This window comes from Panicum hallii, chromosome 7 (genome assembly GCF_002211085.1).
Source record: "Panicum hallii strain FIL2 chromosome 7, PHallii_v3.1, whole genome shotgun sequence".
Classification (NCBI taxonomy): domain Eukaryota; kingdom Viridiplantae; phylum Streptophyta; class Magnoliopsida; order Poales; family Poaceae; genus Panicum; species Panicum hallii.
Genome location: NC_038048.1, coordinates 44,551,681 through 44,578,323, shown reverse-complemented (window position 1 = coordinate 44,578,323; position 26,643 = coordinate 44,551,681). Strand labels below are relative to the sequence as shown.

At 44.9% G+C, this 26,643-nt stretch overlaps 5 protein-coding genes across 11 annotated transcripts; 1 reads left to right on the top strand and 4 right to left on the bottom strand.

Moving 5' to 3' along the window:
- The first annotated feature begins 206 nt into the window (after nt 1-206).
- Nucleotides 207-4,070, top strand: LOC112901181 (tobamovirus multiplication protein 3-like). Its single transcript, XM_025970034.1, has 11 exons — nt 207-646; nt 862-952; nt 1,043-1,095; nt 1,186-1,278; nt 1,361-1,432; nt 1,981-2,053; nt 2,341-2,386; nt 2,778-2,841; nt 2,935-2,988; nt 3,102-3,179; nt 3,688-4,070. Exons 1-11 carry the CDS (start codon nt 482-484, stop codon nt 3,778-3,780), a joined length of 882 nt encoding a protein of 293 aa, XP_025825819.1. The 5' UTR covers nt 207-481; the 3' UTR covers nt 3,781-4,070.
- A 7,169-nt stretch (nt 4,071-11,239) lies between these two features.
- Nucleotides 11,240-14,514, bottom strand: LOC112899465 (aminomethyltransferase, mitochondrial). Its single transcript, XM_025967940.1, has 3 exons — nt 13,842-14,514; nt 12,439-12,557; nt 11,240-11,965 (listed from the first exon to the last, which is right to left on the bottom strand). The coding sequence occupies exons 1-3, from the start codon at nt 14,409-14,411 to the stop codon at nt 11,419-11,421; spliced, it is 1,236 nt and encodes a 411-aa protein (XP_025823725.1). The 5' UTR covers nt 14,412-14,514; the 3' UTR covers nt 11,240-11,418.
- Nucleotides 14,515-15,043: 529 nt separating this feature from the next.
- On the bottom strand, nt 15,044-17,784 carry LOC112899468 (signal recognition particle 14 kDa protein). The gene is made up of 4 exons (XM_025967950.1): nt 17,485-17,784; nt 17,091-17,184; nt 16,885-16,994; nt 15,044-15,516 (listed from the first exon to the last, which is right to left on the bottom strand). The coding sequence occupies exons 1-4, from the start codon at nt 17,485-17,487 to the stop codon at nt 15,328-15,330; spliced, it is 396 nt and encodes a 131-aa protein (XP_025823735.1). The 5' UTR covers nt 17,488-17,784; the 3' UTR covers nt 15,044-15,327.
- Nucleotides 17,785-17,960: 176 nt separating this feature from the next.
- Nucleotides 17,961-21,909, bottom strand: LOC112899467 (peroxisomal (S)-2-hydroxy-acid oxidase GLO2-like). 6 transcript variants are annotated; one of them, XM_025967948.1, is made up of 12 exons: nt 21,777-21,909; nt 20,382-20,525; nt 19,810-19,934; nt 19,681-19,727; nt 19,529-19,606; nt 19,313-19,437; nt 19,109-19,175; nt 18,947-19,006; nt 18,788-18,857; nt 18,605-18,705; nt 18,416-18,520; nt 17,961-18,333 (listed from the first exon to the last, which is right to left on the bottom strand). In XM_025967948.1, exons 2-12 carry the CDS (start codon nt 20,519-20,521, stop codon nt 18,151-18,153), a joined length of 1,101 nt encoding a protein of 366 aa, XP_025823733.1. In that variant the 5' UTR covers nt 20,522-20,525; nt 21,777-21,909; the 3' UTR covers nt 17,961-18,150. The 6 variants fall into 6 exon arrangements, with proteins under 6 accessions (XP_025823733.1, XP_025823730.1, XP_025823729.1 ...); XM_025967945.1 differs by lacking the exon at nt 21,777-21,909 and adding an exon at nt 21,133-21,268; XM_025967944.1 differs by lacking the exon at nt 21,777-21,909 and adding an exon at nt 20,851-21,121 and having other exon boundaries at nt 20,382-20,738.
- Nucleotides 21,689-26,406, bottom strand: LOC112899466 (peroxisomal (S)-2-hydroxy-acid oxidase GLO2-like). 2 transcript variants are annotated; one of them, XM_025967942.1, is made up of 12 exons: nt 25,986-26,406; nt 24,798-24,944; nt 23,653-23,777; nt 23,412-23,458; nt 23,253-23,330; nt 23,046-23,170; nt 22,821-22,887; nt 22,658-22,681; nt 22,481-22,550; nt 22,293-22,393; nt 22,105-22,209; nt 21,689-21,994 (listed from the first exon to the last, which is right to left on the bottom strand). In XM_025967942.1, the coding sequence occupies exons 2-12, from the start codon at nt 24,938-24,940 to the stop codon at nt 21,812-21,814; spliced, it is 1,068 nt and encodes a 355-aa protein (XP_025823727.1). In that variant the 5' UTR covers nt 24,941-24,944; nt 25,986-26,406; the 3' UTR covers nt 21,689-21,811. The 2 variants fall into 2 exon arrangements, with proteins under 2 accessions (XP_025823727.1, XP_025823726.1); XM_025967941.1 differs by having other exon boundaries at nt 22,658-22,723; nt 25,986-26,399.
- Between the last annotated feature and the right edge of the window lie 237 nt (nt 26,407-26,643).

Here is a 26,643-nt window from a genome sequence, read left to right as displayed (position 1 = left end):
ATCTGGTCGAGCTGGACCCGAGCGCTCCCTTCCGCATCCGCTCCCTGCACCCGGTCCATACACCGTCCCCTCACAACCCCGCTCCCTTTCGGCCTTTATTACCGTGGACCTGTCCCACGGAGGGAGCCCGGGTTCTGCACACGTGTCCCCGCCGGCCTCCTGTTGATCCGGTCACCGCCCGGTGGGCGTCACCTCCCGTCTCACCACGCACGCACGCAACTCGAGGCCCAGGGGCCAGGGCTCGAACCTTCTCTCCTCCGCCTCGGGGCTTCGCCTTCCTTCCTCCTCGCCTCCACGCGAACGATACCGAAGCCCGAATCAATCCTCCAGGCTCCCAGCCCCCTTCCAGCCCTCCCTTCTCGAGGCGCCCCGCGTGGCCGAGGTCCGATCCGACTCCCTCTCCGGAGACGCCGCCTCCCGCCTCCTGGTCTCGTCGGTCCCGCCCCCTCGCTTCTAGGGTCGGTCGGTCGGTTGGTTCCCGATGAGGGGGTTGCTGGCGGTGGAGGCCGCGGGCGCGGCGGCCTCGTCCTCGGTGCTCAACGGCGCCGTCGACTGGTGGCGCGACGTCAACGAGTCGCCGCTGTGGCAGGACCGCATCTTCCAAGCGCTCGCCGTGCTTTACGGCTTCGTCTCCGCCGTCGCGCTGGTAAGCACTCCCGGGCCCCTGCTCCGATCTATCGTAATTGCGCGATCAGATGGGATTTCCTCTCAGTTTCGGTCGGTTTTCCGCTCGATTACCCGCGCTGTTATGATCTGTGGGCGCGCAATTTCATGAGAGCTGGGGAATTGCAGGAGGAATTGAGAGAGGCGGCCCTGAAAATTCCAGAATTCTGAATTGGTGGTGCTTGATTTCTCTGGCAGGTGCAATTGATCAGAATCGAGTGCAGGGTGCCTGAGTATGGGTGGACGACGCAGAAGGTGTTCCATTTCCTCAACTTCCTCGTGAACGGCGGTGAGCCAAACGTTTGTGCTGCTTTGCTTCTGTTGGGCGTTTGATTTGAGGGACTGATCGATGTGAATGCTTGCCTTCGCCTTTCTGCAGTGCGGTCTGTCGTGTTTGTGCTGCGGCGCAATGTGCAAGTCCTAGAGCCTGAGGTTTGTTCCTGATTTCATGGTTATACTATACTGATGTAACAAATTTAATGGAGGGCTCGAGTAATGGTTTGAAGCAATGCTGTGCCACAGATAATACAACATGTGCTTCTCGATATGCCTGGGCTTGCGTTCTTCACGACATATGCACTTTTGGTGTTGTTCTGGGCAGAGATTTATTATCAGGTACTTCAGTGGTTTTCTCCCTCTTAATTTTCTGTATCATTCATCAACGTTGTTGCGCCTCTTAATTTGTGCTGTTCTCTAGGCACGTGCGATGTCGACTGATGGGCTTAGGCCAACTTTCTATTGGATCAATGGCGTGGTATATGCAATTCAGGTGACATACTATACAAGACTTGTCATTGAACTCAAAATTTAGGTTGGGCTTTCAGAAAGATACATAATGTGATGATTTTGTCTGATGGCACTGTGCAATTTATAGTGATGTACCACTGAACATTGACCACCCCAAAACGTTTGTTAGCCTTATAGATGCAAGCCTATGAAAGAAAGTGGCAGGCACCAGGCCAGTTGGTAGGAATCCCGATCATCTGTGCACAGGCCTGTATGCCATAGTTGTTAGCATGTGAAACTACCAAATCGTTTTGGATGCCTGTACCTTCCTATTATCAATGAGAAAAAATAATGACGTAAACATATTTGGTACACTGTCTTAATTGCCTTCAGGGCACACCTACTTGATAGTGGGCATACAACAAATGGTGGGCCATAAACCTCAGGATCTTAATTTTATGTTATAGTTATCAACTCTCTGATATCTTTGTAAGAACTGAAAAACGGTTACTCTGCCTTATGGTATATACATTTTGATCTGTGACGTGAATTAGGAACGTCCTGGACTTATTTGGCATCAATGAATTTCAGATAATTCTATGGTTGGTTTTGTGGTGGAAACCAGTTCGAATTATGGTCATCTTGTCAAAGATGTTCTTTGCAGGTAAAGTACTTGTTTCCTTTCACTTCGTGTCAAGCCATCCATATATTCCTATTTAGAAGTGACAAATCATGGCATCTTGGCATTCATGAAGCGGGGTTGATTTTCTTCTCATAATATAGTATTATGTTGAGTACTTGTAGAAGTCAACCCATCTTCATCAAACAATGGTTCCTGGTGTCTGTTATTTCCTTATTAGTAGGGGCTGATATGAAAACCACATGTAAATCTGCAGTGGACTTTGTTAACTTCTTGATCTTTCAGCTTATGCTGTGCTATATGCTTTTCAGGTGTATCACTATTTGCAGCTCTCGGGTTTCTTCTCTATGGTGGAAGGTACTTTTTTTTTCTGGATGCGCATTGCCCTAGTAAATTTGATTGTATTCACCACTGAAAACCTGGAACCATTCTTTGCTCTTTTTGATGGGTGTTGTGTCCAACGGAATGGTGATACTATGCCATTTCCCTGATAGAGTATATATATGCCTTATATAGTTTAGATGGTAAACTGGAGTTCTTCTGGGCCAACTTGCCACTGGAAAAATCCAGAGTCATACTTTGCATTCTGTAACAACCATTTTACAAGCAGCAACTGGGATATGTAGCAGTGGTTTTGTTTGCGTTCTTGATATTTGTAGGCATGTTTTACCATTCTAAGCATGCATTCAGTACAGCTTAACCCTTCACTGGCTGAGATGGTATCTGATGTTCTGTCATTTTTCTGCAGGTTATTCCTGATGTTGCAGCGTTTCCCCGTAGAATCAAAAGGAAGGCGTAAGAAATTGCAGGAGGTACAGTTTGTATTCTGTTGGTCTGAATTCTTTTTCAGATTTCTTCTATACAAAATATGCACTAATGTTGTATTCATGTATTCCTTAATGCAGGTTGGCTATGTGACTACCATCTGCTTTTCTTGTTTCTTGATCAGATGTGTCATGGTAAGCGTTTGCATTTTCTTTGCACTACTCTATGCTTTGACCAATTTATGTTGGTACTTGGTAGGCAGGTAAGAGGAACCCATTAAGGCACTAACTTTGCATGTATATTGCAGATGTGCCTTAACGCATTTGATAAGGCTGCAGATCTTGATGTTCTGAACCATCCAATCCTGAACTTCTTCTATTACTTGGTATGAATGTCGACAGTGTAAAGCTATTTACCTTAAGAAGTTCTACTTGCATCCATCAGTCTAAGATTTTACTATGACCAAGTGGCATTTAGATATTGAGATCAGCACTCTTGCATGCAACTGTCATAACTTATTCTGTAGTATTCTTCGAATCAATGATACATACCATAGTGGTCAGCTATAGTTTGCTTTGTTTCACATTTTAATGGTTTATTCTGAGTGGAGAAATGCTGCCTATCTTTTATGTTTATCTTGAATTTGCATGGCTAAGCAATCTATTTCATTTGTCTGTAGTTAGGTTGGTCACATTTGAAATTTTGAGCATCCTAATATTTATTTTGAGATAGAGCAAATACTTGACAGAACAATAACTCGCCATCTTGTGAGAACTCTGAATTATCATATATTCTGTACAAGTTCAGTTGTCTTTTAATGGCATGTGCCTTCCAGTCCAGTAATCAATTTTTTTTTTCTGATTTCTGGACTGAATTCACCTACTGTGATGCAGCTGGTTGAGATTGTGCCTTCAGCACTGGTTCTCTTCATTCTACGGAAACTTCCTCCAAAGCGAGGGATCACGCAATATCACCCAATCCATTAAGAGAGCAGGCCCTGGGCGACAGGCAAAATTCTTATGGATAGTCGATACAGCGTGGTAAATACAGAAAGGCGGAGTGAAAAAGCTACCACCCTCGCGCTTGAGCTTGCCCAGCTTTTTATACGAGGAAAGGCTTTAGAAATCCCAGGTTGCTATTGTGTGTAAAAATGCAATCTCCTCTCAGATTTAGAAAGTGTTAACTTATATAACTTTGTTCAACCCAGTGCACACCATTTGTACCCATCGCTGCAATTGTTTGCATGTCTATTCCGCAGCAATGAGTCTGTGCGCAACTCCACTCGCAACACTGAAGCTGAATCTGTGTAGAAGAGCGTAACACTTTTCACAGGTTCGCTGAGATCGCTGGTCATGGCGATCAACTGAATCTTCTGCTGGCTTATACCAGTAGATAATTAGACATGGAGAAGCATCTAACTAAGCACAAAGCCAGCTGACCCGACAGGAGCCGACGAACGACCGTTCCTTCCGCGCAAATTAGGTTAGTACCGTGTAGTTTTGTGGATTGAAACTTCGTAATAGCATCTCCGACGACCAACAAATACCAGAGCGGCGTCACGAGCGGGCCAATGCCGCAGAACGTCGTGCCATGAGGGTCCCTCGAGCCTGACAATGTGACACATGAATAGCTGTACTGTACTATAACAAGGGGTAGAAATTTATCCCGATCAAAAATTTTCATGTTCTCTTATTTCTGCAATTCTACATGCTACTGTTCCGGCAGGTTTCAGCCAAAAGTGACGCTACATGCTTATTATACGCAAGTTTTCTAGATGTGAGGATCACAAGATTATCGGATTATAGCGTATACAAAGGAGGAAAAGAAAGGTAACATCAAAATTCGGAAGTGTCTAGCTATCTGATTCCACTATTTCAGGTTTTATTTCTGTGTTGTCCTGGTGCATTGATGATGTTTCTGCTTCGCGCAAGTCAGTTTCAGTTCCTAGCGGCTCAGGAACAGGCAGCTCGTGTGAAGCAGCTCCAGAACTGCCATCCTGAGCCTTATGTGATGCATCTGATGGTCCTACTTCACGCAAGTCAGTTTCCATCCCTCGATCCTCGGGAACAGGGAAGCTCCAGGGATCCTTCAAAACGGCCGCCCAGAGCTTGGGATGGTGTATCTGATGCTTCTGCTGCACACAAATTTATTTCCACCCCTCCCTCCTCGGGAACAATCAGACCGTTCCAAGCTGCTCCAGAAACGCCATCCTGGACCTGATATGCTGCATCTGACTGTCCTACTGTACTTCACACAAGTCTGTCTCCATCCCTCTCTGCTCAAGAAGAGGCAGTTCGTGAGATGCGTCAGAACTGTCCAGAGCCTGACATGGCATCTCTGATATTTCTGCTTCACATAAGTCTGTTTCCACCCCTCCTGGCTCAGGAATGGGTGGTTCATGGGAAACAGCACCAGAACTGCCGTTACGTCCAGTACAATGAGGTTGATCTGCACTTTCAGGTGTTAATTTTGAGGAATCATCCTGGGTTGGCAACACTGGAAGTTTGTGGGAAAGCGCTCCAGGACCTCCCTGATGCCTCTGCCCAGGAAGTTGAGGGTCTGTTTAGATCAGGGTGCATAAACGCAAAAAAATTTTTTGCAAAAGAATCTTATCAATTTGAAATACTAAATGAAGTCTATTTACAGAACTTTTTGCACAGATGGATTGTAAATCGCGAGACGAATCTAATGATGCTAATTAATCCATGATTAAGCAATAATTAGCGGATGGTTACTGTAGTATCAATGTTGCAAAATATGGATTAAGTAGGCTCATTAGATTCGTCTCGCGATTTACAGCCTATCCATGCAAAAAGTTTTATAAATAGACTTCATTTAGTACTTCAAATTAGCAAGATTCCTTTGAAAATTTTGCGTTTACGGCTTTTTTCGTTTATGCGCCGGGAACTAAACAGGCTTTCAGGCCTCATTTTTGTGTTGTCCTGATGTGGTGAATCTGATGATTCTGCTTCGCACCAGTACCTCTTCGTCCCTCGCTGCCCAGGAGCTAGCCGTTTCTGTAGTGCAGTTTCAGAAGCGCCATTCTGCACCTGACAGTGAGGCTCTTCTGTCCGACAGTAAACATACCGTTCACGCCATCCTCCCCTTCCTCCTCTCTCATGGCAGGAAGGTCTTCCTCTGCCTAGAGGGCCAATTTGACCACTTGGTGCTCGTCGCTGACGACTACTCAATTGCCTGTCTCCATTGATCCTACCAAATCTAGAATTAGCAGCTCCATATGAATCAAACCTTTGGTAGAAAGAACCTTCCCAGCACGGATAAGCTATCATGTTCTGAAACTCAGGATAAACAGTCCACTACAAGATTCAGCAGTTTTACCGAGAGTTTGAGTTGAGTGGGCGAGAGGGATCAATTTGTTTAATATTTATCTGCTCTAAGGGCCGAGAGTGGTTGGGTGTTACAGAACTAAAGCCCGAGAGTGCAGATGATTTCCAGAGAATCAATCACCCACTAACCTTGACCGATGACGGAGAATGAATCAACAGATCACCATCGGCCACTCGATGCAAACTCTGGGCAAAAGTGCTGAATCTAGTAGTGGTCCTGCTCTGAAATTCCCTGTTGCAGTAGCTTCCTGGGTGCTGCCATGCACCAAGAACACCCTATGAGCTGATCTAGGAGTATGCCTCCCATTGCCTGTTTGAGAACTACTGCGCAGGGGTTCATGATATGGCCTGCCATGGGACTCGGCCCAAGATGCTGCTCGGGCCATCCTCTAGACCCTTCCATAGAACCATGCCGGCCACTTGAAGCTCTATAGTTGTAGAACCAATAGTGATTAGGAGGCACAGCTTGGGATTGAATATTGCAGTCACCGCTGCAAAAGGGTTTGTCTTGCTGAAAGTGAATTACGTACCTTTCCACTTTTTTACTTGCTGGGAAACTTTGTTTGATTGACACGCACACACATTTGGTCCCCAATCATGGGATTTCGCCATGAGCTCGTGCTCCATACTACGCTATACTAGCGTTTGAAAAGGACTAGTATAAAAATATCCGACGGCTAAGATTAATTGTATACTACTAAAGACTCCATCTGTGATATAGTTAGTATATATGAGTAGTATAAGGATATTATATATAAAAAACACCAATGGCAACACTATTATATATTTTTTAACACTAGCACAATGTTATAATATTATAAGGCCGGAAAGATCAAAATAATTACTAAATTATCCTTAAAAATTGACGGTTAAATCCTCTCTATACTAGTATACTACTAAGTACTAGTATGGAGCACCGTAAAAAAGCTCTTTGGCCATACTCCTTGCATTGCCAGAAGCTGGAAGCTCATTCCATCTTCTTGGTGCGCTGTTCCTAATAGCCACCACATCATCTGTCGATGACCAAGCTGGCGCTCCATTTGCAAGATTTGCGCGGTCATTCCTCTGACAAAGTGCGCAAAGAATAAATGTGAAGCATTGAATCAACAGAGCTTTGCAAGCAAAATTGTATTACACTGCTAATCTTATAGGGAAAGTAGACAACTCGGTATCATAAATGATAATGTTGCTGAACAGTATGCGACTAGACAAGAAAACACTGGCAATAGCATCGTTAGCATAACATACCCAGCAAATCCAAACAAGTGATGTCTTTCAAGCATACCATGATACTACTACACCCATCCTGTACTCCTACGAGTATTTCTCAGTCCAGGATGTTTGAGGAATCAATGCCAGGGCAGAGAAGTGCTCTAACAAGATTAGAAGGCAGGAACTAATAGCACCACCCTGAGGGAGCTGATTGCGCCACCAAGGGCAGCAAGTCAGTGACCCTCCTAATGCCTTTTACATGTGCCTAACAAGCAGGGTACACTTTGTTTCACAAGACAAAGAAGATGATTTTAGATTCCAGAATACCTGTTCTCTTCATTTCCACTGCTCAGGCTTACTTACAACATGACTGCTGCTTTTAAGTCCTTATCCCCAAAAGCATCAAAGAAACATCCACGTCTTTTTTGAATCACGAACTAAATCAGCCCATATTGAATTGCTAGCCTATAAAGTGGTTCCATTTCCAAGGATCCAAAGGCAGTACCTGTGACAGAAACATAGCAATTACTTGACTGAAAATGTAGTGGGAACGGTGTCTCTAACATCATCAAATTAATACAACGTACTTTGCTCTTGTCAAAGCCACATTAATTCTCCCAACATCAGAGAAAGTTGACCGAATTGTTGAAATCGATATAACGTCGTCCTCACCACGTTGAATTCCATCAATCTATTTTACTGTAACAGATAGAAAGTCATGTTTCTCAAACTTTCTTCCAAGTCTTGTCTTGCATTATGTAGCGGTAATGCCGCGCCGACGTTTAATGCCGTAATGAATCCCCGCTCGGCTCGTAGTCGTAACCCCAGCTCGCTGGACACGGAAGCCGGCCGCGAACGCCGCTCGGCTCCCTAGCGCGGGGAACGCGCGGGACACAGGAGCCGCGTGGAAACAGGAGGATCGGACGGTCGGATGTTGGCTGTAGAATAAGCTATTCGGCCGGCCACAGAATATGCTTCTAGGATGCTTGTAAAATGGCAAAAGGCAAACGTACATGTCTACTTGGGAGCATATCACTTATATGTGGTAAACTGACTTGTACCAAGTTCAGAGTTGCTAAAATAAATCTCCAGTAAATAGGTCATCACAGATTTGTCCTTTGTCCCCGGTCAATAGTTGAGCGAAGCCATTGAGGGCCATCTTCTCTTTAGAATTCTTCTCCTTGTCCACTACAGATAGTTCACCATCAAGGTCATCAGTAATTAGTACATGCAAAGCAAAATAATCAGAAGCACCATCTCCTGCTAGTTGTGCTTGTTTCACCATCACTAGTGATTTGCGCGCGCCCATGCGCGCGTAGAGTCGACTATTAAGAAAAGATTAGTATTACAACAATATCATCTTGTTAATCTATATGTCCTGAGAACATTATCCTTTTTTTACCAGAAATTTTAAAGCTTTAGTTGAACATCAAGATTCTTCTGTTGCAACAACCATTTTTAGGTTTCTGTTCCAAACATTGTCAACCAATTGTTGCAACAAACTGACACAATGAAAAGAATACAAGCTACTGCAGCATCTTGAATGAAACTAAGTGTTGCACAACATGTCATAAAACCTGATACAACATGCCAGAGTACCTTATACAACATCAAAAATAACTATATGAAACATTCTCCAATTGATCCAGCAAAATCAAACACTTGGTGCCACATCGATAGAATCATGGAAGAATCTAGCAAAAATAGCATATGTCAACATCCCAATTTGTTTTACTGCGACATCCAAAATCGTCTATTGCGACATGCAAAATCACATACCACAACACCTGGAAAAAATAATGATCACAACAATCTTCATCCATGTCAGGCGCCAAGCGTCGCTGGACACCAAAACTCCTTGGCTCACCGTGGACTAAGGCTCCCAGAGCCGAGAGAGAGGAGGTCAACGGCGGCGAAGCATGTGTGCTTAGGGTGGAGAGGAGGGTGGGTGCTACCCTTTCGTCGCCACGCCCGCCTTGCAAGGCTCCGCCGTGAGGCTGAGGTGAGGGGATTGGGATACCGTCCACCCCTGGTCGCCGTGTCCGGCGGCAAGGCCATCCGCCGGCGAGCCGAGAGCCGACAAGCGAGGCCAGGAGAAGGACACTGCTCCGGAATAAGCGCTAAGAGCGCCGGGCGAGCCACCGCCGCCGCCTGCGTTGGCACCCAGCACGGTGCCCGCCGCCGTCGCCGCATGAGCGCGAGGTCACCTTCACGAGCGCGCACCCTGCTGCTGGCCGTGGCGGTGGCGTCCACCGGCTCGAAGAAGAGGGCGATACGATCAGAAACCGAAGCGTCCCGTGATCCCGTCCTCGCTGCCCGGCATGGAGGCAGCGCGACGTGCACCGTCCGAAGCCATGAGCCGTGCCGGAGGCCGGGAACGGCGGGCCATATCACGACACTACGCAGCTCGTGCTCAACGGAACCTGGCGGCGGCGGAGGACTCGCGCGGCGTCTAGGAACTCAAGAAAGGATCCCGACCGACATGCCTGCTGAGCTTACTAAACTTCAGAGCTGCGCGGCTGTGCCCTCCATTGCCGTGCGGCCAGCCCAGCCATGCTCACGAGGGTGATCAGACGGTTTTCCTGCCTTGCTTGCAATTCTCTTCTCCAACTTGCAGACATGTGATGATGAACCTGAAATCGAACACGCATGTATTGTCGACTGCATCCGGGTACTAGCAGGTTCTGGTTGTATCTTACAACAACACTTGAAGCAAGCTAGCAGCCCGGTATAGGGTCATCTCTAGTTTGGGTTCCAGAAACGAACATTTCACCCCATCACAACCTTAAAAAGTTTGCTACTACAACATGTGCAACACTTGATTTGTGTGACTACTCAGAAAACACCACAATTACTGTTCTCCTGCACATATGCGCAACACATATAGTGGATGTTGGAAAGATCATTTAGAACCATGCCAATAAATTGTGCAAAACACATATAGATAAAGTGGATGTAAAATGTTGTACTGAAGAACTTTGAAAAAAGCTGGCATAAGATGGCTTTGATCAACTGTATAAAGTTTGTTGAGCACGAACTGAGATGTTCCTTTCCTCACAGAGAATACAGATGGAATGTACACTGCCTATTCTGAATAACCAGAGATCTGAAAACGCACAGCATGCGGAGTGTCAAGTTCTCTCGCGGCACCAAGCAAGGCAGCCTCTGTCTGCCCCGTCGCGCGCGCGCCGTGCTGCTCGCCCGCTCCACAGTGCGCAACGGCGGCGTTCGTTTGTGGCATCGTGCCTCTCTAGTTCCCAACTGATGCTCTGATAGTGTATTCGCAAATCGCATTGCCGTTCTCGGGACGACTAGGCTGAGCTCTTCCCTGTAATTTCCTTTTGCATAGGTTATGTCCGATCAGTAAGAATTAAGAATTCAGTGCTAGGTGGCAGCCTGCTGGTGGCGCCATCAGAATTGCCGATTACTTGGTCGTTGGAGCCTTGCAGGCATTCATCCCTTGTCACCGAGCTTGGGATGAATTTGATAAGATTTTTAGTGACTTAGTACTGGGCAAAGGCTGCCTGCTTTGCAGAAGTTGCTGGTACGCTGTTCATCCAAATGGCAACAACACAGCAAGCAGGCGTAGGCTTGAGCAAAGCTCAGCGCCTGCAAGAACAGGTTATCAATTCCATCTCCGATCCATATTCTTTTTCTTGGAATCTTTGCGCGGCCAAGCCACATGCAAATGGGGCATGAAGCGAGGTTCTATGATTCTACTGAAAGTACACACATGCGTCAAACATCTGTTGTTGTCTTTACACATTGGCATCTCGAGCTGTGAATATTTCAAGATAAGCATGAACAACACTACAACAGCACAACTTCAGCTTCAGCAGCCCACAGATTTGATCAGGAAACCAACGTACATCAAATTCCACACACATGAACATATTTGCTTTTGAAAATATAAAGCATTATTAGCAGGCAGAAGTAAAATGTCAAGCTGTAAGAGGGAGTCTTACAGAAGTTACAGCTGCAACACTGCAGAAGGCGTCAGGGACAGACTGCGACAAGAGAATTGCAAGAGAGAACTGTAGCTGAAAGAACATCCATTTGTACAATCTATGAGGGCTTGTAGTACTTGGTTGGCACGAAGGGCATCTTTGTCACAACAGCGTCATAGGACTTGCCACGAACAACAACCTTGAATTCTGTCCCAGCCTTATGCAAACCTGATTTAACGTAACCCATGGCGATGTTCTTCTTCAGGCAGGGGCTGAACCCTCCGCTGGTCACCTCACCGATTTTCTCCCCAGAGCTGCTCACAAGCTCACTGTGACCCCGTGCAGGCGGCCCTTGTGTGAACATGCCAACACGCCTGATCTTTGGGCCTTCCTGAAGCTGCTTGAGGATCACATCTGCACCAAGGAAACCACCTTCTGCTCTCCTCCTTTTGCCGATTGCCCATGAGAGGCCGGCTTCGACTGGCGTGATGTGTTGCTCCATGTCGTTGCCGTACAGGCAGAGGCCAGCCTCCAGGCGGAGACTGTCACGGGCACCCAAGCCAGTCAGCCGGACCTTGTCCTCTGATTTTTCCAGGATAGCCTTTGCAAGATCGACTGCATTCTCTGATGGAACAGAGATTTCAAAGCCATCCTCACCAGTGTAACTGAAATAAGATATTCTTAGAATATTGAAACAATTCTGAATTGTGAAGCAATACAGGAAATTTACGTCCACCCTTCATTGACCAAAAACCATAAACCCATCATAGTTAACTATGGATGTTGGGGAGATCAAATAGAACCGTGTCAATAAATTTGTGGGAAATCACATACAAGCTTATGTAAAATGCTGCACTGAAGAATTTTGAGAAAAGATAATCTAAGATAGCTTTGATGATGAGGACTTTATACAGTTGGTTGAACAATAATCACCAAAGTATATCACTTTGGCATGATGGAACAGGAAATGATACAATTTCTTTATGTACAAGTATGAGTGTATGACGGATGAGCAGTGACTAATCAAAGTAAGTTAGTAGTTAAGGACTTCACCTAGCTTTTAAGGAAGCACCAGAATCATATGAGGTGGAGGTGTGGGTGTTATTTAAATAATGGAAGTAAAAGATCAAAGTAATACCCTGTTCTTGTAAGAAAGCATGCATATCCATTGATGTCAATCATCTTGAAGTCACTGAAGTACATTTTGCTCAAATCTTCTTTTGTCAGCAACTGGAGGGTAGGTGCAGCAAGAGGACCCTGTGTATGTCAAGGAATAAGCTATACAATATGCTTCCTTTCTATGAATTTGGGAGATGGTACACATAAGCACTTGGATAAATGAACATTCTATTCGCCACAAAAGTGAAAGTTGATCACTTCTGTGAAATAATATTAAAAATGCTCAGGGAGGGTACATATTTGGGAGACTGCTTCCCGAGGAATTAGACATGAAAACCATAATTACAGATCATGCAGATTGATTCTATGTATGGTTACAGAGCAGCCAAAACATTTATCCTCCTACTTAGTAAAGAAATTGTGAACCATGAATGGAGTTTAAAAAAAAAGGTTCATCAGGAACCACGTTCCATGTGTTGCGTTCACAAATTCATATGAACTTGGAGTTGACTGTTTTGACAATCCACTCTAGGTATTTCTTAACTACAAGACCATGGAGGCAGCTTTACTTCCACCAACCAAGAAAACGACATGCAAACCTGCTCTACTGCTGTCTCAGGTAAAACAATTGGTTGAAGCCCAGAAAACACTCTAAGGTGATCACGATTTGACTTAGCAACTAGCAAGCAAGCAACATCGCTTGATACCCTAAATCAATTAGTGGATCCAACTAAATTGCATGGATGACTCTCTTATGTTTCATCAATCTGAAATCATAGTTAACAATCATAAAGAAGCCCACCAGACATGTGCATATGAATCATAAAAAATATTGTTTTACCATCAACATAACATCAAGATCAAAATTCTGGTCTGCATACTGAACTAGTGTCATGCCATCACATCGGATGGGCTATTGATAAAACCCAATAATCTTGCTAAAAAGACTAAACACACTTGATACTGGCAGAAAATTCAAACACCAGTACACCACAAACTAATACAGAGATCTCAGATAAACTGCAAACAGTTTTCACCAATCACCAATCATAGTCTACACTCCATAGCATCACTGGGTACATATTGAAATAAAAATCCAAGCAAAGAAATCTAGCACAAAAATCAGCTTTTTGGCAAAACAATCTGCTCTCAGCCATACACATCCTAAAGCCCCCATTGATCTAATGGTTATAACTGCACTGTATCAAACAAGCCTCTGCGTCCATCTAGTGATCCTGTACATCTGAACTCAAATACATTTTTTTTCAAACAACAAAAATCGTTTTCACAATAGTTTCTCTGTCCTGTCGTTATTGCATCGTCAGCACATTAAAAAAAACCTTTTGGGAATATTCACGTATGGCAGTCATCAATTAAAGCAATCCATGAACACCAGCAGGAGGGCAAGAAAACGGCACTGACCTGCAATGCGAGCAGCGAGCGCTCATCGTGGATGTGCCACTTGACATCTCCGCCCTTCTTGTTGAAGGCCTCCATGTGCGCCTCGATGTGGGCGAGGTCCTTGTCCCTGCAGCCGGCGTTGACGACAAGGTATATGTGCTGGTCGGTGACCTTGGTGACGATGGAGTCGTCGATGGCGCCGCCTTTCTCGTTGGTGAAGACGGTGAGCGTGCCGGTGCCGTCCTTGAGGCCCGCGACGTCGGCGATGACGAGGGACTCGAGGAAGGGGATGGCCCCGCGGCCCTTGAGGCTGAGGCCGCACATGTGGGCGACGTCGAAGAGGCTGCCGTTGGTGCGGCAGTTGACGGTGGACTCCATGATGGAGTCCTTGTACTGGATGGGCATGCTCCACCCGGCGAACGGCACCATCTTGCCGCCGTTTGCGACGTGGAAGTCGTGGAGCGCCGTCTTCTTGAGCTCGGCCTCCGCCGCCTCCGCGGCGCTCGCCAGGTGGCGGACGCGCGCGGGCGCCGCGCCGGAGGAGCCGGCGGCGCGGCGCGCGAGCGCGGCGCACGCGAGGAGGCCTCTCATCGTCGCCGCGGGGTGATGGGGTTGGTTGGTGGGTTCTTTTGGAGATTGGTGGGAGAGAAGGCGGAAAAAAGAAGAGGGGGTGGGTGGAGCGGTGGGATCGGGTGTGGGTGGTGGTGCGCGGGCTCGGAGCGGCGGCGGCGGCGTTTGGTTGGTGATGACGGATCAGCGAGTGATCAGTGCTCGCCTGTGTTGTTATGGGTATTTTTTAGCAGGTGTCTAGTCTGGTGGTAGATGCTGACGGTGACGGCACCTCGACTCAACCAACCGTTCAGTGCTTGTTGCTTCCTGCTCAACAACGATTCCCTAGTGTGGGGCTGGCCGGCTGGGGACAAAAATCCCAGGAAGAATCAAAGATAAACTAGCAAGGATGTCAGTGTCCAGCAAGGCGCCATGTCGTTTCAGCAGTATTGCAGGGGTAGGTATGCCCCCAACATAAAACGGAAATATATAATTCTGATGACCAGCATGATCAGAGCACCAGCCATTCTGCTGTCCCCGGCAATCCTAATTGCAACCACGCATTTGTATTCCAGAACTAATTCAAGAAATATCCACTAACCATTGCTAATGGAACCAAGAATCCTGGCGACATCAGTGAGCAGTTCCAAATAGAACTAGAATTCTGTCAATAATGAACCATTGCAAATAGCACCAACTAAATTCAATTATCAGATCTAGAAATTCAAAGAGCACGTCTTTCCTTTGATGCCAATCAGAAAAACACTATGGCGGCTCAGATTCACCTCAATGCGCATCTTCAAAAATGCTAGTATCGACGGCACAGCTCTATAGAGGTGTATTCACAGGCTTCACCTCCCAGACACGAACACGAATAAAAACGGATGACAAAAACTTGACGACACTCAGATTAGTCTGGCTGTAGACAACAGAAGGCACAGTGAGTCCTGCAAGCGCCTTACGACTTGGACCCTGAGGATTTCTTCGAGGACGCTTTCTTCTGCTTCTTGGGTGCGGTCTCGGGTACCTTCTCAGCATCTGCGGGCTTCTTCCTGTCTTTTCTCTCCCTTTTCTTCAGAGCATGCATATGGGCTTTAAGCACTGTTGCATATGAAGCTTGGAACTTTGCGTACTCCTTTAGAGAGACCTGGAGGTCATCCAAAGTTGAATTACAGTAAGTTTCATGAACTGGTTCCACAAGCTATGCAAATCACACGAGGATAAATATACAGTTTCAGCAAGTTGGAATAGTGCTTATGGAACAGAAGGATACAGGAATTTCGCATTAATCAACAAAGCATCACAAAAACAACAAAAGTAAATGCAAATGAGTGTGTTCAGAAGAAATTGAATAAAAAAGATACCACTGCCAACATCCTGGTAAATTAACACTTGCAGTCTTATCAAGCTCCATAGAGAAGCATTTGGTTAAAGATGTTCTAATTGACTGTGCACAAATTTGATCCAAGGACAAGTAAATGCGCATGAAATAGAAGAAAACTAACACATACTTAATCTGCATTACCAGAATATAATTTGCACTTCCACAGTCATGGTTCTGTAATATAAAAGGTAAAGTTACATAACCACATCAATACAAGTTCAAGGAAATTACTTATTTAGAATAACTTGGAATTCTGACCATGCCATGCCTGTTTCATTTAAAAAACGAACAAGTGCCCATGCTAACTTTTTTAGGAATATTTATCTGCATGCCTGCCTGTGTTTTGATACAATTTAGAATAAAATACAGCCAGTAAATGAATCTCATTCATTAAACATTTCACACATAGATATCTCAAGTTATCGAAATTGGCAAACTTAGGAACTACAGCAGATAATTGCTAAGCAAATTAGGTAACCCTTTACATGTTTCCTTTATACCAGTGACTAGCAGATGTCGGGCATATTTTCTCGCTATTGTCATGCATGCACGGTTGCATTAAATACAAAAAAAAAAGTGGAACAATGTATATACTATTTCGTCATTACAACTCAGAAATACAAATGCATAAATTTTATCATTATTAGCAAGATGTCCTATGCATTCCGGTACTAAGAAGCTAATTCTGTAATTTCTCTCTACTTTTAATCGTTCTACAGGAGAGGTTGTTCATACTGCGGCAGCAATATGCTCTATCCCATGTGGACATGCCCTGAGGCACTATGCTACCCGCCATTCTTTTCTAGATATTGAAGGCAATGCTTCAATTTACTAAGCTTATGGGTTCCTATCTACTTCCTAAATCCATACAATCCCTTTGACAGAAAAGAAAATGACATATCCTACCACCATATGTCCATAATCGACAACCATGATGTTTTAGCACATAGGCGAATATGTATGCAAACGTTGATCTTAAATTCATACTCATAACTACTGCACGGACATAATTAGGAACAAATAAGCTAGCAAATTGCTCACTAGTCACCACTACACAGTGTGCACAAAACCATCAACTCTACCCAAAACATATCCTTAATCCCAGGAGCAGCACAAGGATGGTCTCATTACCGAGGTGGAGATGCTCTTCTTGCCATCGGAGGCGCGGACAAGGCACCGGTACTCCACCTCCTTCCCCTTCTTCTCCATTTTCTGCAACTGCGCCTTGGCCTTGAGAGACGCTGCCCACATCAAACAACGCATCAGGTCAGACTTCAACTCTTCACCCACTCCAATCTACAAACCACCATACGAGTCAACAGAGAGGGGGCACTCACATCGCTTCATGGTGACCCACACGGAGCCCTTCTCCGTGCTCCGCTCGTACATGCTCGTCAGCTCGCTCAGGAACCGATCTGGTTGCAGCACCACCTGAACACAGCCACACAGATGCGACGCGTAAGGGGAAGCAATCGGAAGCACTCTCGAGACAACCGCATCTGCGATTGAAATAGCGGAAGAAACCCAACATCCAATGGCGATTCCCCAGAACTATCGCGTCCAGTTCCACTTCTAATCCGAACGCTAGGGCAAAAAAAAGGACAACCAAAAGATCTGGATCCCCAGAAATTCTCGCCGCCAAATCGCGATCCTCAGCGCAAAGGGCACGAAGCACGGCAAAACTGCGAGCGAAAATAGCGGAGGGGACGAAGAATCGGGGTGCGAAATTACCATCTTGAGAGGGCCTCGAGCGATCGCTGAGAGAGCAGTCTCCCCTCGAGTGTTCCTCTCTTCTTCGAGTCTTCGTTGCCTTTTGGCCCTCGGGATGAACTGTGGAAAGACGAGAAGGGTATAGTGGGGGTTACAGGAGAGTACGGACGGCGGAGATTTCGGAGCGCCGAAGATTCAACGGCCGGGATGCGGGTTAGGCTTCCTGGAGACTTTGTCAACCGCAGCTTGAAACGGAGTTTGCTCCGCCGCCGCCAGCTGTTCCTTCCTGAGTCTCCCTTGCAGTAACTTTTTTTTTTGTTGTCTTCTACCGTAGGTCGTGATTCACATTGACATGGGCGTGCACGCGTGTAATTTTTAGTTTTTCTGAGCTCCTGATTCAGAATTTCAGATAACATTCGGACTGCTGCAGAATGCTTGTGCACAAGCTCAACGGCAAGGAAATTCGGGAAACGGATCTGCAATTCACCAGTCACGAGTTAACAACAAGAATGCAATCACCCATTCATGGTTGCGCTTGTACGCATGAATCTACAAGGAACACAAGAACTGCGGGTGTCCGACGCTACTGGATCTCTGAATCCATTTATGCCATGGCCCATGGCGTTCAGGTTCAGCAGCCCCGCGAGTTTCAGTAACACAGAGACAAAACCAACAGCAAGAGCGAGGCTACAGCCGAGAGCGACCGATCCTGTCACCCTCAGTGCTGACGTGGCCGCGAGTGATCTCCTTCAGCGACGTGCAGCCGCTCAGCGCCATGGCGATCTCCAGCTCGTCCCTCAGCATCTGCAGCGCCTTCCTCACACCGGCCTCGCCGTCCACGGCGAGGGCGAACAGCACGGGCCTTCCAATCTGACAGAGGACAGGCATGATGCGTTACATCTCAAAATTGTTCCTTCATTCTTCAGTCAGCGTAATCCAGCAGGGGACTTACAAATACTCCTGAGGCTCCCAGTGCCAAGGCCTTGAACACGTCAGTGCCACGGCGGATGCCGCCGTCAAGGAACACAGGGACACTCCCTTTGGCTTCTCTAACAACCTGAAATTTTCATTGCCACTGTAAGTTAGCATCAAGATATTCAAGGCAGCTGTGCAACCGTGCCTGTGATTGGTTAGCATATACCTCTTCGAGGCAGCTGATGGTTGAAGGAAGATAGTCTAGCTGGCGTCCCCCGTGGTTGGACATGATAATACCCGCAACACCACATTCAATGGCAATTCGAGCTGCACATTTGCAAATGTTTGGGATGGTAGCTCAGCTTGAGTGACATAACATTTAAAGAAGTAACTGAAACCAAATACTTACCATCTTCTGCTGTTATGACTCCTTTCACTAAGATAGGCAACCGGGTAATCATCTGTAGCCACTTGATATCCTGCAGTGCATGTCTTTCACTGAGTTGCATGAGATATGCCATTAATCTCTGAGGATTCGTTGAAGTCATTAAAATGTTGCAAAGCCTACCTTCCAAGAAAGAGAGCTGTCAATCTGGCTAGCGACATATGCAGCAAGGCCAGAAACATTCTGAAATGTTACAAAGCAACTTCTGTAAAAATAAAATGAAATGAAACATAATCATCTGAATTTCAACCCTATGCAATTGGAGCAGCTCAGATTTCAGAAAACCTTGTCCATGTTGCTGAGATCCAGTCCTTCAAAGCACTTCAATCCCACATTTTCAGGCAAGGAGAATCTAGTGACAGAAAGAAGAATACATAATTCATATAACGAACTCCAGATTGTATTTTCAGTAAAGCATGTATAGTTCAGATACAGAACTCCTGCTGAAACTACGATACATCACATTGTATACAGTTTCAAGATGAAGACCTGTTCCTGACATCAGCTTCCCTGTGACCAAGCCGTGGGGCATCAACAGTGACGGCAATTGCCTTATAGCCAGCGTTTTCAGCCCTTCTGACAAGCTGTTGCACAAAGTTCCTGTCCTTGAATACCTAAATATGGCAATGGCGGTAAACAGGGGAAGATCAAATCTAAGAGAAAATAAGGTAAGAATGTGTGTAACATTAGGTATGATGATCATACTGAAAGTTGAAAGAAACGGAGTCCTGGTCCACTCGAGCTAACTTCTTCAATGCTACAAGATGACCATGAAGACAAAGTCTGAAAATGTAACCAGTAAAGAAATTAACATGTGAGTCATCATTTAACCAATACAAAGGTGCAATCTTCCAAACCATAATAGTTCCTGCAGCAGCTGCAGCTCGGGCAGAAGCAACCTCTCCTGCATTTCAGATGAACCTCCATAAATAAGCTTGAATTACACCAGAAGACAAGTTAACTGAACTATAGTAGTGAGATAGAACCTTCTGGATGGGCCAGTTTGTGCAAAGCAGTGGGAGCCACCATAATAGGCATGGAAATGTTGTAGCCTAAAACACTCACGGACATGTTGATACGGGACACATCAATCAGTACCCTTGGTAGAAACCTAATATCATCATTAATTACAAAGGACACGATCAGATTCATTAGTATTTCATTTTCTTGTTTCCAGATTTAGATCAAACACATAAGAACACACCTTGGAAAATTTTATTGGAGTGTAATAATAAAGTAAACTAGTATAAGTGCCAGTTCACCATTCCTATTCTTTTTCCTGAAAGGATGACTGCTCCTATATTTTCTGCTAAAGAAATTAACACAGAAGAAATTCCCAGATAACATGTTTCTATTCCCTAGAGACAAACTTTCTAGGTTGTGGTTCTTCAATCTTACACCACAAAATTTGCCAGTTTCTTCACTTTTAAAGACGCAGTTGGTTCTCCAAAAACCTAAAATAAAAGATGAAAAATAGTCACATCTAGCGATTTAGCTGATCCAGTTGAGCACTGCATACAAACACAGCTAGAACCTACAAATCTGTAAGATAACTTACAAAATTCTGGAGAATGCCTCCCTATTCTCCTTGAGTGTCCGCTGGTCTTCTGCACCCGACGCATAGAAGTCATAAACCATCTTCGACAGCTTCTGCTTTGCGAGCTCCTCGTAGTCAGAGACATTCGTGATCAGCGCCATCTCCCTGCTTAAAATTCTTTTCTCTTAGCTCACAGTTCAGCCATCAATGTTTTTTTCCGGTTATGATAAGATATATTGAGGATCGGTAATCAACACATGCTTAAAAAAGGATAAGGGCATTAGTCACTGATTCATCCACTGTGATTAGATTAAACATGTTAGATGTGAGAAGCTCATAACAATAACCACGGGGAAGGGAAACCGAAATCAAAACAGCCTAAAAGATCAACAGGGTAAAATAGAAATCAAATATGTGCGAATCTCGCATGCATGGTTTCAGTAAAATCAAACACATCCATCAAACTAAAACGGGGAGAAAAGGCACCAACAATATAGCACTCTTGCAGGATGGATCGACAAGAGGACTGACTAATCAGCAGAGTGCAGGCTCAAGGTTTGTGCCTGTGTGTGGAAATGGATTATGCTGTGGCTGTGGCTGGTGATGGTCTGTTACTGCCACTAGACTGGAAACTAAAGGTTTCAACGCTGACGACAGTGGCAGAGCAGGACGCCTCCTAAAATATCTCGATTTCTGCAATAATGGATTCCGATTCGAGTACGAGACTGCAGCTATTCTGCTCAAATTAAACTCGCGGAGAAACTGTTCGTACCTTCGGTAGAAGACTAGAAGTCGAAGCCCCTGTAGCAGTAGGTCGACCACCGCTAAGGCAGCAGTTGTCACTTGTCAATCTGCCAGTCACAAGTTCACCATCCCTTCCCGTACCAATAGACAATAGGATGACGGAGCTGTGACAGTGATAGATTGATAGCTCAGCATGGAACGGGCAGTGGGTTAGCTTCCCCGTAGCAAGGAAATGCGAGGCCGCCGTTGGTTCAGTTAATTTGGGGAGGCGCGCTGCTAGGCGGCGGCCGACGGAGGGGGTTGGGGGCCGTAGCATGGGCGTGCGGCACGGGTTCCAGCGGAACCGTCGGGCCGAGCGGATGCGGCTCGCTGGGCGCGCGCCGAGGCCGGTAGGTGGCGGCCGACGGTCGTAGGGGAGGCGGCGCGCGGCTAGAGGAAGGGGATGCGGGGTATGTGAGGCGCTGCCAGTGGGCCCTGAGCCTACTTGTATCGGTGGCAGCGAGAAAAGCATCACAAGTTGCAACGAGATTGCAAATCTATACTTCATTATTCTGACAAATACAGTATGGAAGAGAAAGCAGATGTGCAAACCATCAAAAGTTGCAACAAGAACAGCAGATGTCTCAGGAGACACTGAATCTCTGAATCCATGTAACAGTCACGCATGCTCACCGTGGCGTTCAACCGACAGCCCAGGGAGTTTCAGACTACAGCATAGAGCGACGGATCCTGTCGCCCTCGGTGGTGACGTGGCCCCGGGTGATCTCCTTCAGCGACGCGCAGCCGCTCAACGCCATGGCGACCTCGAGCTCGTCCTTCAGCATCTGCAGCGCCTTCCTCACGCCGGCCTCGCCGTCCACTGCCAGGGCGAACAGCACCGGCCGGCCGATCTGACAGACAACAAGCAAGGCGCGTTTTGTCATTCGATCAAGAAATATATATGTAGTATGCAGTAAAGTATTCGATCGATCAGATGCTCGAGCACGAGCCGTGGACTTACAAAAACTCCTAAGGCTCCTAGTGCCAAGGCCTTGAACACGTCAGTGCCACGGCGGATGCCTCCGTCGAGGAATACAGGAACGCGGCCCTTTGCTTCTCCGACAACCTGAATTTTCCTTCCAAATTTGAGTCTTTAAACAGGAAAAATAAGTGATAAAAATGTCCATGTGGGCGGCTAGCACAGCACACCTCTTCTAGGCAGCTGATGGTTGCAGGGGCATGGTCTAGCTGGCGGCCACCATGGTTGGATACGATGATACCGGCAGCACCAGATTCAATAGCGATTCGAGCTGCGGGTTTGCAAATGTTTCATGAGAGTGCAGCTCACATCAAGTGTATACTGATACAGAAGCCACTGAAAGCAAGCAAGCACTCACTGTCTTCTGCTGTTAGGATTCCTTTCATTAAGATTGGCAGCGAAGTAATTGTCTGCAGCCATTTGATATCCTGTATTTTGCACCATGCGGGTCAAGATCATCAATACTCACTGAAATATTCGTGGAATGTATCACTGTTCTGTTGAAGTCTTACACAAAACACATAACAAATCATACCTTCCAAGAAAGAGAGGGGTCAACCTGGCAGGCATCATAGTATGCAGCAAAGCCAGAATCAGTCACCTGAAGCATATATATACAAGAACATGGAATTGAGAAAAGTAAAATAAAAATCTCAATATTTTTCCGTACATTGGGATTAGCTCAGTTTTTAGACAACCTTGTCTATGTTGCCAAAGTCTACCCCTTCAAAGTTCTTCAATACCACATTTGGAGGTAAGGTGAACCTAATGTAACATATAGAAGAAAGCATAATTTAGATAATGAACTTCTGATGAAATGGAATGTATTTTTCCCTGAAAAGCATGTACAATTATGATGCCTAACTCCTGGTGAAATGAATATATTTATGTGTAAACACTTCACATATTTGATGGATAAGGACCTGTTCTTGACATCAGCTTCTCTGCGGCCAAGCCATGGAGCATCAACTGTCAGTACAATTGCCTTGTAGCCGGCCTTTTCAGCCCTTCCAATAACCTGTTGCACTAAGTTCCTGTCCTTGTATACCTTAAAATAAGAACCATAGCAGTAAGGCGACATTATACGGTGCTAGGAAAAGTTACGAATGTAAAGGGTATGGGTTTAATACTGAAAGTTGGAAGAAACGGGTTCCAGGTCCTGTCGAATTAATCACTTCAATACTATAGGACGACCAGGAAGACAATGTCTGAAAATATGACCAGTTATAAGCCATCGTGTTGGGTTTAGATAGCAATTACATTAAAAAAATTGTTATGATCTTTTAAACCATTATAGTTCCTACAGAAGCTGCAGCCCTAGCAGAAGCAAGCTCTCCTGCATTTCAGATGAACGTCCATAAAGGGAAATTGGTATGAAATATGCCAAAAGGAAAACAAAATGAATTGAAAGAAAGCTCATAAGCCCTAGCAGAAGCAAGCTCTCCTGCATTTCAGATGAACGTCCATAAAGGGAAATTAGTATGAAATATGCCTAAAGGAAAACAAAATGAATTGAAAGAAAGCTAATACCTTCAGGGTGGGCCATTTTGTGCAAGGCTGTAGGAGCAACCATGATAGGCATGGAAATACTGTAGCCTAAGACACTCGTGGACATGTAAATGTGAGACACATCAATCAGTACCCTTGGTCGAAACCTAATGTCATTCATTAATAAAAACATAGTGAGGTTTTTGAGATCATTAGGAACGATCAATATAATTTACATTTGGAGTATAATATTTACTGTTTTACTTTCCAAACTAGGTTTGGATACAATTTAACAAGAATTCTTGACAGTAAAAAGCTGTATGTATCCATTAATCTTATAACTGCACAACCTAAGAAAACTGAAAAGATGGAGGAGTCCTTCTAAGGAGGAGTTTACTCTAATTATTCACAGGCTAAACCTTCCTTAAAACTGGAGCTTGAGCAGTGGGTATGTAACTTTTCCCAATTCTCTTGTTTAGCTAGCATCTGTTTTTGAGCTTACGGCCTTGTACAAGGTACATGTTTCTCTTTTCCAATTTAGTACAAAAAAAACTGAAAAAACGTAAATCTTGCAATCAAAATTTTGAAGTCATGGGAAACATGATATTCAAATGTCACCAATTTAAATCATAAAAATTCAGAGCTTTAATCAAGAATTTAAAGATGTATGGCAGTGGATTGCACAAGCATGTTGAATGATGCCGTGCATGTGGTCCAGGACCTCTTAACACATTTCACAAGGCTTATAACAGTTCTTGTTCTTCAGTGGAATTTATTCACCAGCAGTGGTTTGTGTTTGTTATACCAAGTACAAACCAACTTTAAGTTCAATCTTTCTTAATTCCCTTTAACTCAAACAGGGTTAGAACTATTTTATTAGATTCAGAAATAAATTCACATTGTTTCTTGTAAGTGCTGAGTCAACCACTGATATATTATTTGCATGTCTCTCTAATACAAAGGTACACAGATCCCCTGCATGTTCGAGAAAAGATATATTATTTGCAGAATAAGTTAAAAGATAGGAGAAGTTTCCAAAATAATATGATCTGGCGTATGTACCCACTTTCAAATGTACCTAAAATCTTCTGGTACTCGTAGCTTTATTTTTAAAAGTTATTATCAGTGTTAATAATTATATCCGATTCACCAGATGTAACTAAAACATATCAATTGGAATAACTTACTGAATTCTGGAGAATGCTTCCTTGTTCTCCCTAACTGTGCGTTGGTCCTCTGCACCCAAGGCATAGTAATCATAAACCATCCTTGGTAACTTCTGTTTCGCGAGCTCCTTGTAGTCGCAGACATTTGTTGCGATCAGCACCATCTCCCTGATCAAATTCTTTTGCTCAGCTCACAGTTGAATCATCAATGTTGCAAAATAGATTATTTCATGCTTATAGTACACACAGAGCACATGCAAGTCGTACTTGTGGACAGATTGGATAAAAGAAGAAACTAAAATAAAGATTGCCTAATAGTTTGATATAGATCAGTCAAGAAAGACAAAAAGTACATGAAAAATAATATGATAATGCTAGATAGTAGTTCATTGAAAGCAATTCAATTGAGCAAGCAAGAAGATCAAACAAACAATGTACTTTTTTTTGTGGACAGCAAACTACAAGAAACTTTTGCGCTAAATTATGAAGCAAAGAGAGACTATCCCACGGTATACAGTAGACAGCCAATCAAGGGGGCGACGAATGAGTATTTGGTTTCAGCTCCACAATATATGTGCAATGTTATATACGGAACCTTGATTTCTCCCTCCCTCTATCAGCCACGAGAACCTTATCCATGCAATGACGTGAACTCTATTTTACACAGTAAGGAGATACTGATTCTGATTGGGAGTACATAGAAACAGATAGAAGTAGGACTCTATGATTGGGAGTACATATATAAAGCCAATAGGTGAGACTCTGAAGTTAGAAATTCTCCTATTGATCCTAAAAAGGAGAAATACTCAGAAACCTCTCGCTAGTTGATAGAAATGTAGAATGACTTGTATCTTCTATATTAGTAGGTCAGGTTATAACGATGTGGATTAATCTGACATTCAGATGTAATAAACACAGCTTAGTTGTCGGAGAAAATACTTCAATATTGCAGATATTAGATTTGTACATCAAATGCAACTAAAGTCATATAAGCATTTAGAGTTGTATAACAAAAATTTTGAACAACATTTACAAATCTATCCGCGCAATTACGTGAGCAAATCATGGCAGTTAGCCAGTTACATCAACAAAACAGTAGCACGTCTTGTCTCCCTGTACTAGGTACACTAAAAACACGTTTGCGCTGCTAGCATGTGCTTGGTTTTGGATCGACCCGCTCGGCGAGAACAATGCAGAGAGTGTCCTTACCTCCCGGCTGGCCGTGGTACCAGAGGTAGGGCGATGACCGAAACAAAGGGCTGCAGCCCTCAGCCAGCAACCCGCCATCCCGTCCTGTCGCCGGAGTGCCGGAGGGCGATGAAGCTGTAGTGGTACCTTGACAAGTTGCCGCACTGGCATCAAAAGGACCGCGATTATCGGCGGTTCAGCTCAATTGACATTGGGGCGGAGGGGGGTGGCTTGGGGAGCGCAGCGGGATTGGGGGAGGCAACCGGGAGCCGGCAGCCGGGTGGGGAGTCTCGGTGGGGGCCTCTGGGTCTGGATAGGGAGGGATGAAGTTGGAAGTCTGACCAGATCGGAGCAGCACTACCATCCATTCCATGCACTGCTGGTGGCGGTGGGATCCCCTGCTGGGTGGGATGGGATGGCTTTGATTTGATAATGCAAGATTTGGCGCTGCTTTTCACTAGCGGCTGTTCAGAACAACGGCGACAAGTACACTTTTGTTGTCTGCTCCTGCAAATAAGCCTGGCATTCAGTCAAGGCCACTGATTGTTTTTCTGTTCCTTGTATTCTACCCACCTCCGTTTTAAATTATAAATCATTTTAACTTCCTATCAAACTTTTTAGTCTTAATTAAATCTATGATAAACTAATTAATATATGCAACATCAAACTAATTAATTAG

Coding starts and splice junctions, on each gene's coding strand:
- LOC112901181 (XM_025970034.1), top strand. CDS start 482: ATGAGGGGGTTGCTGGCGGTGGAGGCCGCGGGCGCGGCGGCCTCGTCC. Junction 2,054..2,340: donor GTCAAAGATGTTCTTTGCAG/GTAAAGTACTTG, acceptor TATGCTTTTCAG/GTGTATCACTATTTGCAGCT. Junction 2,842..2,934: donor GGCGTAAGAAATTGCAGGAG/GTACAGTTTGTA, acceptor TCCTTAATGCAG/GTTGGCTATGTGACTACCAT.
- LOC112899465 (XM_025967940.1), bottom strand. CDS start 14,411: ATGAGAGGCCTCCTCGCGTGCGCCGCGCTCGCGCGCCGCGCCGCCGGC. Junction 12,558..13,841: donor GCTCGCTGCTCGCATTGCAG/GTCAGTGCCGTT, acceptor TGACATACACAG/GGTCCTCTTGCTGCACCTAC. Junction 11,966..12,438: donor TGCTTTCTTACAAGAACAGG/GTATTACTTTGA, acceptor ATCTTATTTCAG/TTACACTGGTGAGGATGGCT.
- LOC112899468 (XM_025967950.1), bottom strand. Junction 16,995..17,090: donor GTGGGTCACCATGAAGCGAT/GTGAGTGCCCCC, acceptor TGATGTGGGCAG/CGTCTCTCAAGGCCAAGGCG. Junction 15,517..16,884: donor AGAAGAGCATCTCCACCTCG/GTAATGAGACCA, acceptor GATGACCTCCAG/GTCTCTCTAAAGGAGTACGC.
- LOC112899467 (XM_025967948.1), bottom strand. CDS start 20,521: ATGGCGCTGATCACGAATGTCTCTGACTACGAGGAGCTCGCAAAGCAG. Junction 19,438..19,528: donor TCCGTTTCTTTCAACTTTCA/GTATGATCATCA, acceptor TGCCATATTTAG/GTATTCAAGGACAGGAACTT. Junction 18,521..18,604: donor CCATCAGCTGCCTCGAAGAG/GTATATGCTAAC, acceptor TGAAAATTTCAG/GTTGTTAGAGAAGCCAAAGG.
- LOC112899466 (XM_025967941.1), bottom strand. CDS start 24,940: ATGGTGCTGATCGCAACAAATGTCTGCGACTACAAGGAGCTCGCGAAA. Junction 23,778..24,797: donor GAAGCATTCTCCAGAATTCA/GTAAGTTATTCC, acceptor GAATGACATTAG/GTTTCGACCAAGGGTACTGA. Junction 23,331..23,411: donor CTTCTGTAGGAACTATAATG/GTTTAAAAGATC, acceptor TCATATTTTCAG/ACATTGTCTTCCTGGTCGTC.